The sequence below is a fragment of the Panthera leo genome, chromosome D1 (assembly GCF_018350215.1).
Source record: "Panthera leo isolate Ple1 chromosome D1, P.leo_Ple1_pat1.1, whole genome shotgun sequence".
NCBI classification, from domain to species: Eukaryota; Metazoa; Chordata; class Mammalia; order Carnivora; family Felidae; genus Panthera; species Panthera leo.
Window position 1 is genome coordinate 104766451 of NC_056688.1, and position 15547 is coordinate 104781997.

Here is a 15547-nt window from a genome sequence, read left to right on the forward strand (position 1 = left end):
ATGTGTTTGGAAAGCGCTGACTGCCTGGCCATTTATATAAGAGCCCCGTAACTGGTACCTGATATTATCTTTAAAGCAGGATTAATACATTCATCAGTGATTAAGATGTTCAAATGAGCTATTGGAGGCAAAAGTCCTTTTTTAATGCAAACATTAGTGCTTATGTGAAAGATGAGTCTAGGGGCGCCAGGGTGGCCCAGTCGGGTAAGCCTCCGACTTCGGCTCAGGTCATGATCTCATGGTTTGGGGGTTTGAGCCCCCACACCCCGCAACAGGCTCTGTGCTGACAGCTCAGAGCCTGGAGCCTGCTTCGGCTTCTGTGTGTCTCCCTCTCTCTCTGCCTCTCCTCCACTTGCACTCTGTCTCTCTCTCTCTCTCTCGCTCAAAAATAAATAAACATCTTTTTTAATTTTTTAAAAAGACGAGTCTATCACATGTATTCTTTTTAAGTTTATTATTTTGAGAGAGAGAGAGCACATGCATGCACAAATGGGGGAGGAGCAGAGAGAGGGGGGGAGAGAGAGAGAATCCCAACGCAGGGGTAGATGTGGAGCTCAAATTCACAGACCACGAGATCATGACCTGAGCCGAAGTCGGACGCTTAACCGACTGAGCCACCCGGGCGCCCCTATCACATTTATATTTATCACATTTCTTTAGCAGCAGGAACCTGATGGCTTCAGCAGGACCCATGGCCAATTCCATGTTTGTGGTGGCACCCCCCAACGGGTATCCTGAGATCCAAGGAGGCATGTGTCAGGTGCCCCCGTATCCCAGCAACCAGCCCCAAGTCCACCTCATTCCTGTGAACCCCCCTGGTTTGAAGTCATCTGTAACTGAGCAACCTGCCCAGAGAGCCTGGAAAGAGGGCAAAGTCTTAGGGGTAAGTGACATTTCACTCTGCAGGCCGGGGTCCCCGGCTGGAGTCGGACAAAGTGGGAGGCTTGGAAATACGGAAACTTCAAATCCAGGAGGAGGGGTAGGAGCTGATCCGGCCTTGCCAAACCCAGATCTACTAGAAATCTCAGCTGTGCGACATCACCAGGGTCTCAGTGTGGGGCCTTGTAATTTCTGCTCTAGGGACTTTAAGAAAGAGGAAGCAAAGCAACAAAAAAGTGGTAAACTGGAATGTTGGTCCTGTTGCAAGAGTACATGTCGATCCACGTGGCCTCTGGAAGAAAGTGGGTGTATCAAGCCACTAGGTGGAGACTAAACCCAGCTTTCGCGAATGGAATCTTTGGCCGTTAGGGGAGGAAAAATCAGGTTAGACAGCCAACAAAATAACACTTCACAACGATTTTCCCCCTGCAAGGCCATCCTGGGCAGCACCAGCAGGGGCACATTTCATTGCACAGCTGAAAGATGACAACCACGGATTCCGACCCAGGCAGCCCGAGCTCAGGGCCTAATGCGAGGGTCAGTCGATTCAGCCTGTGTGGAGGGCAATTTGTAGCCTCCAAATTTACCAAATACCCGATAATTCCATTTCTGAGACTGTCCTGCAGATGCGCCCGTGCACGCAAGAACTGCGATGTGGATGAGCTTATTAACTGCAGCACGGTTTGTGTGGACAACAGAATGGGAAGAGCCAAAATATCCATCAATATATACCGGTTAAATCGATGTATTATTCAAAAAATGGAACGTACTACAGCTATAAAAAAGAACGAGGAAGGCTTTTGCGTAATGAGATGGACCTAGCCCAGGATACATCCTTGAAGGAAAGAAAAAATAGTCTGTGTATAGTCTGTTACCATTTGTACAAATTTGAGGAAATAATATATTTGTGTGTGCCGCCATATTTGTAGTGTATACACAGAGACATATACATACCTAATATATCTATGTATATGTCCAAATACCACTTGTGCAGGAATATATCTATATTAGTTTCCTAGGGCTCCCGTAACAGAGTACCACAAACTGGGTGGCTTTGAACAACAGAAGCTGTCTCACAGTTGCGGAAGCCAAAAGTTCACGATCAAGTTGTCCCCAGGGCCATGCTCCCTGTGAAGGCACCAGGGGAAGGTCTCTCCCAGCCTCTCTCCCAGCTCCTGGTAGTTCCTTGGCTTGTGGAAGCACAGTGCCGATCTTGGCACACATGGAATTCTCCTGTGTGCTTGTGTGTCTCTTCATATCTGTCTTTCGAAAAGGACCCCAGTCACGTAGGATCAGGCGCCCACCCTACTCCAGTATACATCGGATTACCTAATTACATCCACAACCACCCTAATTCCAGATGAGGTCACATTCTCGGGTCCTGGGGGTTAGAATTATAATATATTAATTTGGTGAGGGAGAGACGGACACAATTCAATCCCTAAAAACATCCTAAAGAAATAAGAGATGAACACAAAGACTTATCTACAAGGATGTTCATGATAGTATTATTTATAACAGGGAAAAAGGAGGAACAATCTTACCTGTTCAGTATCTCTGTTCCAACTACTCCCCAAAACATCCCAAGATGGAATCAGGCAGCCTTTTAAAAAATAGTTTGAAGAACGCTTACTGCCATGGGGATGTGTCCACGATAAGATGTTAAATGTACAGAGCCATTTTGTGTTCTCGGAATATATATTTGAAACGAATCACGGGAGGCTAGATACCAAAACGTAAGTGGGGTGTTTCCCCTGAGCGGAGGGTAATTGTGGGAAGTTTTCATTTCATTTTTATATTGTTTATATTACTTGTTAGACCAGGAAAACAAACGATTTATGAAAATAAAAAGGAGGCACAAAGGGAAGGCAGGATCCAGCCTCAGAAACGAGGGCTCCAGCTTGTGGCTCTCCTGACAGGCCATCCAGATCCTGCTTGGCCTGATCCACGTGGGCCTTGGCTCCATCATGGCCACCGTCCTCTCAGGGCACTACACAGCGATCTCGTTCTACGGAGGCTTTCCCTTCTGGGGAGGCGCCTGGGTAAGTAACGTGAGGTCACCCTGCAAATGAGCTCCCGGAAAGTGCCAGCACACCCCGGGCCACCTTGTCAAGCTGTGTGGCTTACACTGTGCAGCAGCTTCCCAGCCAAGGGAGCCAGCAGGGCACAAATCTGGCTCAGGCCTCGCCTACCAAGCATGTCGGTTGGTCGGGTTGCTGTGACCAATGGGCACAGACCAGGTGGCTTCCACAACAGAAATGCGTTACCTCACAGTTCTGGAGGCTGGAAGGCCAAGATCGAGACGTCTGCAGGGTTGTTCTGAGGCCTCTCTCCTTGGTGTGCAGATGGCCGCCTTCTCCCCGTGTCTTCACGCGGCCTCAGTGTGTCTGTGCCCTAATCCCCTCCTCACATAAGAACACCAGTCACATTGGATTAGGGCCACCCTAGTGATCTCACTGAAACTTAGTCACCTCTTTAAAGGTCCCCTCTCCAAAGATAGTCACATTCTGCGGTACTGGGGGGGTTAGGACTTCAATAGGTGAATTTTGAGGGGACACGATTCAGCCATAACACCAAGTGACAGCCCTACAGGACGCCGTTCACCTGAAGTGGGCACCTTTTCTAATTGGCTCATGCCATGGGTCAGCGAATTTTCTTCTTATTCATCAACCCAGGGCTGGCACCTTTTTCCAACTCACACAACAATGCCCATGTGTAAAAAATGTATTGGTAATAGCCCTCGAGTGTTGCTCAACTTAGGCCCCCAGCCCTGAGCTCCAGGAGAAAAGACATTTCCACCCATGTTTGAGAGTGGCTACCCAGCCACAGAACGGTCATTAAGCAATGGGGACGCAACCTAGGTGCTCGGATGGGCTTCAGAGTCCCCGTTGTGGCAAAATATTTGATATGCGAGTGTGTACTTTTTTTTTTCCTGGAAAGGTCTATAGCTTTCATCAGATTCTCAGGGTGATCTATGACTCCATAAAAGTTAAGAACTACAAGCCCTTTATCTTCTCCACTTTACTGCCTTTTTGATTCTTTTGCATTCTCTCTAGTGTCCTCTTAGCTACACACACACACACACATACACACACACACACACCTCCCTTCTCCCCGTCCTCCCTCCCACCTCCTTTTTCTCTCTGCTGTTACACAGCCTGCCGTCTCTGGACTCACACACCTATCTATGATTCAGACGCAACTTTTCTCATAAACAGCAGAATTCCCAAGTAACCTTAGATAATTAACCAAAGTCCTTCTTATCCCATGAGATTTAAATCAAATAGCCTAGTGTTATCATCCACCATAATCCCCCTACAACGCCTGCAACATGGTAGGGCTTATGTTCTCGGGAGCATCTTTCTGTGAGCACCTGCTCTCTTTTGTTTCCATCTGGGTCTCATTTCTTGAGGCTGAAGTCCTCTCTCTGCTTTGCATGGGCCCAGACTTGGAACTCAGCCCCTGTTCCTCCCCACCAAGCCCTGTGCCTGTACAACCAATTTTAATGGAGTTTGGGGCAATGGAGAGGCTGACATCACAGCCAAAGAATGGCTTGCTCTTAAGCATTGGATGTTATTGAATAATCTTTTTTTTTATATATGAAATTTATTGTCAAACTGGTTTCCATACAACACCCAGTGTTCATCCCAACAGGTGCCCTCCTCAATGCCCATCACCCACCCTCCCCTCCCTCCCACCCCCCATCAACCCCCAGTTTATTCTCAGTTTTTAAGAGTCTCTTATGGTTTGGCTCTCTCCCTCTCTAACTTTAGCCAAGGGATACAGGAGTGCTGATGCATAGGGGCACTTGTACCCCAATGTTTATAGCAGCACTTTCAACAGTAGCCAAATTGTGGAAAGAGCCTCAATGTCCATCAACTGATGAATGGATAAAGAAATTGTGGTTTATATACACAATGGAATACTACTTGGCAATGAGAAAGAATGAAATCTGGCCCTTTGTAGCAACGTGGATGGAACTGGAGTGTTATGCTAAGTGAAGTCATACAGAGAAAGACAGATACCATATGTTTTCACTCTCATGTGGATCTTGAGAAACTTAACAGAAGACCATGGGGGAGGGGAGGAGGAAAAAAAAAAGCTATTGAATAATCTTAAGTGCCTGGCAATTGCCCTGGCATCTCCCCTTCTGTCAGGTTGCTAAACTCTCTTGACTGCCCCCCTCCTTTTATCTGCAAAGCAGTTTTGTTCTTGGTTACCTTGTCCAGGACTATGTATTTCCTAAAGATCACTAATGTCCTCTCCCATAACAAAGGCCCATTTCCTCTGGCACCTTAAAAGGACCAGCAAGGCCCGCAGAAGGCCAGCCTCTTGTTCTCTTCCCTTCCCATCAAGTCTCCATAACAGAAGGTTGTAAGACTGAGATTTATTTTTCCACGTATAGGAAAAATCACACTCCGTTTAAAAGGCGTAGGAAGCTAGAGTAACTTTTCATTGTAAAACCATTTCCACCCCAAGGTACACGCATCTACCCTGAGTGGTGGGAGGGTCTGTGTGGTAAAGGCGAAGGACATGGGGTCTGGATTCAACTATTTGGACCAGCCATCTGCTGGATGGTCTCGGGTCAGTTATTTAAACTCCACAAGCCTCAGCCTGCCCATCTGTAACAGGAGAATAATAATAGTTCTGGATGGGCCACCGTGCAGTTAAATAAGGCAAGGTTTGAAGAGCACCCCACGCAGTGAGTGCTCGGCGAAGCTGTTGTTCAACCACAGCCGATGCCCTCTCAGACCACCATTGCCACCACACTGGGCTCATGACAGTGAGTAAGCCCACCATCTACCGCGCCTGCAGAATACCAGTGTCAAAATAAAGGCACACAACCCACCTCCTTGTCTTCATATTTGAGGTTGAGCATCTTGGAGGTGCGACGCTACCTTTCGAGTCCTCACCCAGGTGATGTTGGGCTTCTAGCTCAAAGCAGTGAAGATGCTGGTGACCTTCCTCCTTCCCTCCAAAGCCCCCGTGCCTAATGAATCCCAAGGGAAGGATGGCAAGCCAACAAGATGTGCCTGTGGGCAAATAAAAGACAAGGAAAGGAATGATACTTGCTGCACATCTCCTATGTGCAAGCTCCACTGCGTGGAAGATAATGAACGCCAGATGACCCACGCAAGGCATGGATCAGCTCCTGGCGGTCACCCTTAGGGGGACGGGTAGTTTTTCCCGCTGTTCGTGTGAGGAAACAAAGACCTCAAGAAATTAATCACTTACCCACATCACATGAGTTTCAAGCCAGAACTGAAAAACCAGGTCAGCTCAGTCCTAGAATCTGTATTTATCTCACTCTGCTGCCTTGTCATATGGTACAAGAGAGCTTGCTCTTCCTTCCTTTTACCCTCCCTGTCTCTCTCCCTCCCTCCCCTCTTTCTCTTCTTTCCTTTCCCTTCCCTTCCCTTCCCTTCCCTTCCCTTCCTTTCCTTTTCTGTTTCCTTTTCTTTCTTTCTTTCTTTCTTTCTTTCTTTCTTTCTTCCTCTTCCTCCCTCCCTCCCTCTTTCTTCCCTACCTTCCTCCCTCCCTCCCTCCCTCTTTCTTCCCTTCCTTCTACTTCCTTTCTTTCCTTCCCTCCTTCTTCCCTTCCTTCCTTCCTTCCGCCCTTCCTTCACATCCTTCCTTCCTTTCCCCCATGTTGAGTTGGAGGTCCCAGCAGAGGAACCTAGTGTGCATGAGAGAATACGTGTGACCAGAATCATGGAAACCTGGAGATGGGGCCCTAACCTCTGACCTCTTTCTAAACCCCCACTCTTCTGTGCCAGTTCATCATTTCAGGATCCCTCTCAGTGTCAGCCGAAAATCAGCCAAAATCCTCTTACCTGGTAAGTCACCTCCTGACCCGGGCTCTCCCAGCAGGACCTATGGGAGACACACATGGTGGGGAAAGGCTAGCGCACAATCCCCCCTCATCCTTGCACTTACTTCCTTTTATAAGGCTTTTTATTTTTAAGTTTATTTACATAGTTTGAGAGAGAGAGTGTGGGGGGGGGGAGGAGGGGCAGAGAGAGAGGGAGAGAGAGAGAGAGGATCCCAAGCAGGCTCCACACTGCCAGCACAGAGCCCGATATGGGGCTCCATCTGTGAGGTCATGACCTGAGCCGAAACCAAACGTCAGACACTCAACCGCCTGAGCCACCCAGACACCCCTCCTTGTGCTTACTTCTAACCAGACACAGACGCTGTCACATGTGCTCACTCATACTCACAGGCAGGACCACGTGAACCTGGCCAGAGTCATGGCAGGAAGGAGTCCAGAGGGTTCAAGGGAAGGAAGGACAACACAGCCCTGAGTGAAGGCATCAGGGTGTGGAGGCAGAGACAGAACAGCATCCGTCCCTCAGAGGCTCGTGCCGGAGGGGGCACAAAAGTCCCGGGGGCCCACGCTCCCCTGCAACAGAGCGGGCACTGCCAGTGGCCGTGGCACACAGAGCGGGCCTCTGGCCATTTCTGCAGGGAAGCCAGGGGAGGCCCAACTACCTGCTTCCCTCAGGAATCCCGCCAAGCGGTCTCTGCCAATCCCATGAACAAGACTCTGAGGTCCCCTAACAACGGGCCGAGAAAGCGCCTTTGTTCCCCTTCCGGCAGGTTGTCTAGGGTGAGGGGCCTCAGGATGGCCAGGTCCCTGTGCCTCATGAGATCTGGGCATGTCTTTCTGCACATGGCCCAGAATCATGGGACATCAGAGCCTGTCGCATCCCAAGACACCGGGTGGAGCTTCCTACCTATCCCCAGTGGGATAAGCAAGTCGAAGATGGGTAGGTAAACTCGGGGAAACCGCGATTGAGTAGTCCCCTCCCCGCAAGATCCGTGATCCTCGTTAAAGGCTCTGAGAAGTCCTACAGCAAAGGCCTGTTTCACTTTGTTCAGCCCAGCTTTTCTCAAAGCTAACTTACGCCCACACTTTTTTGCACAGAACATCACTTTACTTGCTACAGAACTGAGGTTCCAGGGATTCACATTAAGAAGCTCGAGTCTCTGTTCATCCCAGCTACAATGATTTTCCTCTCCCACCCTGACCCTCTGTGTCTTCTTCAGCTGAATGGCAGTTTGGCCTTGAACATTGTCAGCGCAATCTGTTCTGTGGTTGGAATCACACTCTTCATCATGGATATGAGTCTCTCTCCCATCTATGCCCGCCCTGACTCTTATCCCTACTATGACACCTGGGGTGTGGTGAGTACCTTTCTGAGCCAACATCCCCCCACAGGCTCAGAATCGGCTACATTTAGAAAATTGTTAGAAGGCCCGAACACCAAGCTTCTTCACACAGCACTACAGCAGAAGGAAGTACCATCAAGAATCAGAAGAATGTTTAAAGTCCCCGACATGTCGCTTTACTGTTGTGTTACGTTAAGCACGTGACTTTTCTCAGTCTTAGTTTCTGCCTTTACAACAGAGTAATCTACCTTATGACATTGTGAGGAGAATTAAATGTGACAAGAACACACACGTGCCTCTACCTGAATCCTTGCTCACGTTCTCACCTTGCTGCCCATGACTATGGACAAGGGGTCAGCAAAGGTTTTCTGTGAAGGGCCAGAGAATAAATACTTAAGGCTTTGCAAGCCATCTGGTTTCTTTTTTTTTTTTCTTTTTTTTTTTTTTTAATGTTTGTTTGCTTGTTGAGAGAGGGAGACCCAAGCAGGCTCCAGCTGTCAGCACAGGGCCCAACGTGGGGCTCGATCTCACGACCATGATATCATGACCTGAGCCAAAATCGAGAGTCAGATGCTTAAAACCGACTGAGCCACCCAGGCGTCCCAGCCATTTGATTTCCATGGCAGGTACTCAGCCCTGCCCTGTAGTGGGAAAGCAGCCACAGAAAATCCATAAGCAATGAGCATGGCTGTGTTCCGATAAAACTTTACTTACAAAAGTAGGCAGCTTCCAGGAGTTGACCCATGGATCGTAATTTGGCCCATGGACCAACCTGTGCTATGGAACAGGGCTGCCCGGTAGAAATATAATGTGAGCTGTGTGTGTGATTTTAAATTTTCTAGCTGCCGCCTTAAGAAAAAAGAAGGTGGCGCCTGGGTGGCTTGGTCGGTTAATCATCCGACTTGGCTCAGGTCATGATCTCACGGTCCGTGAGTTCGAGCCCCACGTCGGGCTCTGTGCTGACAGCGCAGAGCCTGGAGCCTGTTACAGATTCTGTGTCTCCCTCTCTCTCTGCTCCTCCCCTGTTCATGCTCTGTCTCTGTCTGTCTCAAAAATAAATAAACGTTAAAAAAATTTAAAAAAAACAAAAAAGAAAAAAGAAGAAGAAAACGAAAGAAATGAAAATATCTTAATAATATGTTTTATTTAACCCAATATATCCCAAATGTCATTTCAACATGTAATCCGTGCAAAATGAATATATATATATATATATATATATATATATATATATATATATATTAATTTGCTATTTTACATTTGGGCTACTCGGTCTTTGAAATCCTGGGTGTATTCTGCACTTAGAGCACCTGTCACTTTGGGACCAGCCACATCCCAAGTGCTCAGCAGCCACACGGGACTCGTGGCTACAGGGCTCGTGGCTGCCGGATTGGTGAGTGAGTGCAGTTACAGAGGGGCCCGCGTAGACACTGTCTCTGCGTCTGCGCAGCGGCCCCTCCTCTCCCTCCCGGCTCACGTGATCCAGGTTTTTTCCTGAAGGCTGACCACCCTTCCCTCTAGAGGAGCCCTGGCAGTGAGTGTCAAAGGACCAGGTCTCGTCCACACACCCTTGACCCTCACACGAGCCTGGTGAGACGTCGTCCCCACAAGGCTGAGACGAGGTTAGGGGCCTTCCTCCAAGCCACAGGGACAGTCCACGGCAGAGCCACATTTGGAACGCCCCGGCCAGCACTCCTGACCTCCACCCGCTCTGGTTCCAGACCCCCGGAGTGGCGATTTCGGGCGTGCTGCTCATTTTCTGTCTCCTCGAGTTCGGCGTTGCCTGCGCATCTTCCCACCTGGGCTGCCAACTGGTCTGCTGTCAGCACAACGTGAGTCCCGAGGTTCCTGGGTGGGAGGGAAGACGCCCGGAAGGGGGCGGAGACCACAGGGTCGCCATGCTTCCCCTTCCGGCCCAGGAGCAGAGAAGTCTCCCGGGGCCTCAAGGCCTCCGCGCCTGCCTGGTCCCTCTTGCACCCCTCCCAGTGCCCCTCCTGTGCGCCTGTGTTTTCCAGGTGGGCGTGGTCCTCCCGAATGTCTATATGGCAAACCCAGTGGTCGTCCCAGAACCGGTGAACTTGCCACCGAGTTATTCCAACGAGGCCCGGGGCTCCAGATAAGCAAAGCCACAGCTTCTAGAAGCATCTTGCGCTGAGACCAAAAGAAGACCTCCCCGTTCTGGGCTTCTGAAACCCAGGATCCTCCTTCCCTGACAATGTTAGGGGAATGTCTCTCTAACGGGCGCGCATCGTGACTTCGTTCCATTCGGCCTGGTAAATCGTGCAGTGACTCTATTAAAAAGGAGACAGAAATTGAAAGTGGATTTTAACAAAGAGATCCTTCCCGGGGCGTCTACACCTGGGGCCTTGTGTGCTTACCTGTGTGAGCTCATGGTTGGAAAAGCAAATGTCTAGACAACCCAATATTCATTCTTTCAATCATTCATTTGGTGATTAAATATGTCCTGAGCATTTGGTATGTTCAAGGAAGTTTAACATTGGTGAACACAGCAAAGTCTGTGACCTCAGGGAACTTTGGCCTCACGGAGAGGACAACGTGCAAGCAATTTTCCATAACACGGGACAGAACGTGGGGACACACAGAGATACAACGGAGGGATATGATTTATTTTATTTTATTTTATTTTATTTTATTCTAGAGAGAGCACACATGAACAGGGGAGGGGGCAGAGGGAGAAGGAGAGAGCGTCTTTTTTTTAAGTTTATTTATTTATTTTGAGAGAGAGACAGAGAGACTGAGTGGGGGGTGGGGCAGAGAGAGAGAGGGGGAGAGAGAGAATCCCAGGCAGGCTCCACACTGATAGTGGGGCTCGAACTCACATACCGTGAGATCATGACCTGAGCTGAAACCAAGAGTCAGACACTAGACCGACTGAGTTACCCAGGTGCCCTGAGAGGGATATAATTTATTCTGGCAGTGACGGGGAAAGCAAAGAACAAGCCTGGTCGAGGAAGCAAATTTGAGGGGGGCATTAAAGGAGAGAGCAGGGGTTTTCAGCCACACCATTGGGAAGACCTTGGAAGAAAGTGAGCCATGGGAAAAAAAGCTCACAAAAGCTTGGAAAGAAAGCTCACAAAATGATCACTCCTTTTATATGCTGTTACCCCAGATGCAACAGTACTCATGAATAAACATTGTCTTCAGGCAATGTTAAGGTATCTTCCAAAGTTATGAGGCTCACACACCTTTATTTATAAAGGGAAAGAGAATAATCCAAAGAGAAATGGCTACATCTAGAACTTCTAGGTTTACACACGTTAATTTAAATATTTATTTAACTATACATGATGGCAGTTGGCTTTGAAAAGGTAAGAACATGATTTTACTCTTGTAAATATATTTAGCCTCTGGCTTTATCTAAAAAGTTTCTTCTCAGTGGCTTGTTCAGAATTCTTCTGCATCTTCTCTGACAGGGATCCTTGGGATGCCCATCGGCTAGTCAGGTTCCAAGGCCGGGGTGGGTTGTCATTTGCTAGAACTGACCAGGTCTCAGGAAATCATGGACAATCAAAATGTAATACGGGGCATGTAATATCCTGCTTCTAGACCAGCCCTTCACTCATCTGTTCTGTAAGCTGAGATGTTAGTACATTGGGCTCCCCAAAAGGGACTGGCCCAGTGAGACTACTCTTCGAGGTCTGGGTGAGCAGAGCAAGTCTGGCCTTCTTTCTGCCCTCTTCCTTACTGCTGCCTCTCACTGCCCTATCTCATCCCACACCTGCTCCCTCCACAGACCTCAAACCCTCAACCTTGATCTCCCACTCGGTCCTCAGAGTCTCTTTCCTGACTTGTCCGACCTGTGAGTTAACTTAGACACTCCTGACAAGCCTCACCTCCTACAGTGTGGGTCATCTTGGAGATCGAATCTTCTCGAGCACCTGGTGCATCTCAGGATACGTAGCACCTGCCACCTGCCACGTGCTGAAATCATTATGGAGCTTGTTGGAGCAGAGCCTTTTTCCCATCCCACCACCTGCCCTGATAATGTGCTGGGAGCTAGACCCCTCATCCCAGACGGCCTTCCACCTGAAGTGACAGCTCACAGCTTCCTGTGGGCAACAAATGTTTATCCTTGCTCTGCACCATGTCACAAGCGGTCCGTCTGCACAATGCCATTCACTCCCAGCCTCCCTAGAACAACGGAGCATAGAAAATGGAAGAGACCTTGGCCATCTAGCATCATCAGAGCAGCCAGGAGCCCAGACAGGACTGGAACCCAGACTCCAGATGGCCGGTCCAGGGCTCCCTGCAGAAACAGGGACACATCATAGGAAAACAAGGTGATGACAGTCAGAGACACCGTCTCTGCCTCCTCAGCTGGCACCTCCCCCCACTGGCTTTCTCCCCCAACTCCCCATCCAGTGACAATTTTGCTATCACCAAAGTCACCAATGCCCTCCAGTGGCTTTGTTCCTGTCCTTATCTTACTTGACCTCTGTAGGATTTGACCCAGCAAACCGCCCTCTCCTTAAAACACTAGGCTAGTTCCACTCCAGCTTCTCCAAATGCCCTCCTCATTCTCCTGCGTGAGCTCCTCTCTCTCCTCTTGGGCCTCCGGCATTGCTCTCCAATAAGGCACTGCCCTTGGCCCCTTTTCCCAGCCCAGGTACTCAAGCCTGTCTCCTGGGAACTTGAGATCCAGCTCTCGAGTGAGACCGGGATTCAAATGTGCTCATCACTGCACAAAAGCTCTATAAAGTGTTTACACTGCTTTCTAGCCAGGTCTTGAATTGAGGGCTCATCATCCCCCAAAGTGGGATTTCTTATGGAAGAGATCATTCTGTTTCCTAGTTGATATGCCTGCCCCCATCTCCTCCACTGGTAAGTTCAAGTGCTACTTCCCCAGGGAAGCTGTCTTAGGTTCCTAAAGCCTGAAGCCTCCAAAGGAGAAGCAGGCATCTAGAGTGGGAGCAGCGGAGAGGTGCGCGATGTGACCTGTCAGTGATGACGTCCAGGGCTTAACTTTGAGGGCTGTTGGTTTGGTTTGTTTTGTTTTGTTTTTTATCTTAACTGGAAAAAAAAAAAGCCTGATTTTTGTGTTGCAGTTGAAAAAATATGACTGTGGCTATGTGTCACAGTAGCTAATTCACACTTGCGACATTTATAGCCCCTCTCGACCTCCCTAAGAACTTTGTGACCTTCCATTGGGAAAGTGGGCTCGCTCTTCGGAAGATGCATTACAGTGTCAGTATCTGTGTGGGTGTCTAGGAAAGGCACCTGTTTCCCAGGACCCCAGCCCCTGTGTCGTGAGACAGCCCATACTTCCCTGACGTTTCCCTCCCAGGACTCGTACTGCCCACAGTTTATAGCATTCACGTGGATGTCTTCCTGGGTGCAGACCCAACATCTTCGACGGCTCCCTGCTGTCTTGCCAGGCTCAGGATAAGACATGGGACACAGCAGCTATCACCAGACACTCCCTAGAATGAAGAGTATCCTCTTGCTTCCAGGAAAGAATCCCTTACGTACCCACTCCCTCAGTCATTCAGTGACACGAAGTACCTATTGTATGCCGAGTGCTGGAGGGAGCATAGTTCCTGCCCTCCTGGAGAGCACCCCCCCCTCCCCAGCGCTGGACTGGCAAGTCACATGATCAATTGAGTGCCGACAGTCATGGGGAAACAGAGTGCTTGTATAGGCATTACTGGAAATGGAGAAGAGGGCAGAATTTCTGCATGGAAGGCCCCTCCAAAGAGGAGATGTGAAGGCTAAGAATAACTAGCCACACAGAGAAGGCAGTAAAGACCATTCCAGGCAGGAAGAGGAAGCTGTGTGAAGCCGCTCCTGCGGAAAAGAGCTTGGAGTATCCAGGGAACTGGAAAGAAAGCCAGTGCAGCTGGAACCTAGTGAAGAAGATGGAGAATGTCTCGAGAAGGGGCTGGAAATGCTGGCAGGGGCCACAGAGGGCTTTGGATTTTATTCTAGGGCTAAAAGCCATGGGGTGGCTTTATGCAAGAGAGTGATGTAATTTGGTTTACAGTTTGAAAGACCACCCTGCCTGATTTGTAGGGAAAGGATAGGAGGAGGGTGAAGGAAGGAGGCAGGTGGACCTGAGAGGAGATTTAGTGATAGTCCAGTACAGGGGCTGGCAAAGTAAGGCCTGTGGGAAGGCCAGATCTGGCCCACCAAATGTTTTTGTAAATAAAGTTTTATTGGGACACCAGCCAGGCCCATTGGTTGACTGGCTGCTTCCGTGCTACAACAGAGACCATACAACCTGCAAAGCCTAAAATATTTACTATTGGACCCTTTGCAGAAACATGTGCCCACCCTGGAGATAGATAATGACGATGAGGAGGAGGAGAAGGAGGATCATCCTTTGTGTGCCAGAATCATTATGTTCCAAGCTATTCTCATGGTGAGAAAGGATTAGCTGTGACCCACTCACCTTCTGTTGCCCTTGGTAATCAGACTGTTCTGGTGAAATCAATTCAGACAGAAGCTGTAGGCACGCAACCACAGTTCCGGGAAGTGCCTGGGGACACAGGTGCCCATTAACAATCTGCTGAATGCCTGAGCTAGGTAGTGACAGTGGAGACAAAGAGGTAGATTTGGGACATGGCTTGGAGGGGAGATCTCTAGGGTTCGTGGACTGGGGGGTGAGTGGAATCAGAGGGGGAAATTGGGAGCAATGCCAAGGTTTCTGTCTTAGGTAACTGCGTGAAGAGCCATTTACTGAAATGGGGAAGGCTGGAAAAAGTTTCAGGAAAAAACCCAAATTTCAGTAATATTCCCCTCAAAAGCTCATAGGCACATAGCATTCCAGAGGTGACCAAGAACTTAAAGATAATCTCCATTTGATGCTTGAATATCCTCTGTCATTGTCCCCATATGTATAATATCAGCATCACCTGGGAGCCTGTTGGCCCTACCCCAGACATGCTTACTTAGGAATTCTGAGGGTGGGGCCCGGCAGTCTGTGCTTCAGCAAACCTGCCAGATGATTCCAACGCTCACTCAGGTTTGAGACCCTTTGCCCAATAGCATCTTCTCAAATGACTGCTCCTTCTGATTTTGAGCCCCTTATATGGTGGCATATATCATGCTGGTGCCTCCAAAGGCAGCCCATACCATGCTTAGACAACTCCACTGAGAAGCTTTGCCAAAGAATAAACTATGTCTAAAATCAAGCAAGACACTCCCCGAGTTATCACCTGGAAGATAGAAGGATAACTCTCCCCTTTGGAGTTGAGCAACCGGAGTGCTGGATAAGACTCAGTCCCAGCCCATCTATTTCCCACCAAAGCTTCCAGAACACCCAAGTCCCTCACCTTCCCTCTGGCCTCCTCTTCTCCCCACTTCCTGCCCAGGTGAGGCCACTGCCAAGTACCCTTTTTTATGTCTCATAAAGCTAAATCAGCGACCAGGGGTCAATAGGGAGAGCCTAGACAGATGGAAGGGCAACGAAGGCAGGAACAAGTTTAGACTTTGCCCAGGTAAGACACCAATAAAACTCCATAAAGGACTCCCTGTG

At 49.1% G+C, this 15547-nt stretch overlaps 1 protein-coding gene across 1 annotated transcript; it reads left to right on the forward strand.

Annotated features, from left to right (window-relative positions):
- The first annotated feature begins 673 nt into the window (after positions 1-673).
- LOC122201357 (membrane-spanning 4-domains subfamily A member 8-like) lies at positions 674-10355 on the forward strand. The gene is made up of 6 exons (XM_042907219.1): positions 674-883; positions 2799-2921; positions 6657-6716; positions 7930-8067; positions 9774-9884; positions 10068-10355. The coding sequence occupies exons 1-6, from the start codon at positions 674-676 to the stop codon at positions 10170-10172; spliced, it is 747 nt and encodes a 248-aa protein (XP_042763153.1). The 3' UTR covers positions 10173-10355.
- The last annotated feature ends 5192 nt before the right edge of the window (positions 10356-15547 follow it).

Bases quoted from the DNA above. Each gene is read 5' to 3' on its own strand.
- LOC122201357 (XM_042907219.1), top strand. From the start codon at position 674: ATGGCTTCAGCAGGACCCATGGCCAATTCCATGTTTGTGGTGGCACCC. The intron at 2,922-6,656 runs GTAAGTAACGTG...CTTCTGTGCCAG, and splicing joins CCTTCTGGGGAGGCGCCTGG to TTCATCATTTCAGGATCCCT. The intron at 9,885-10,067 runs GTGAGTCCCGAG...TGTGTTTTCCAG, and splicing joins TGGTCTGCTGTCAGCACAAC to GTGGGCGTGGTCCTCCCGAA.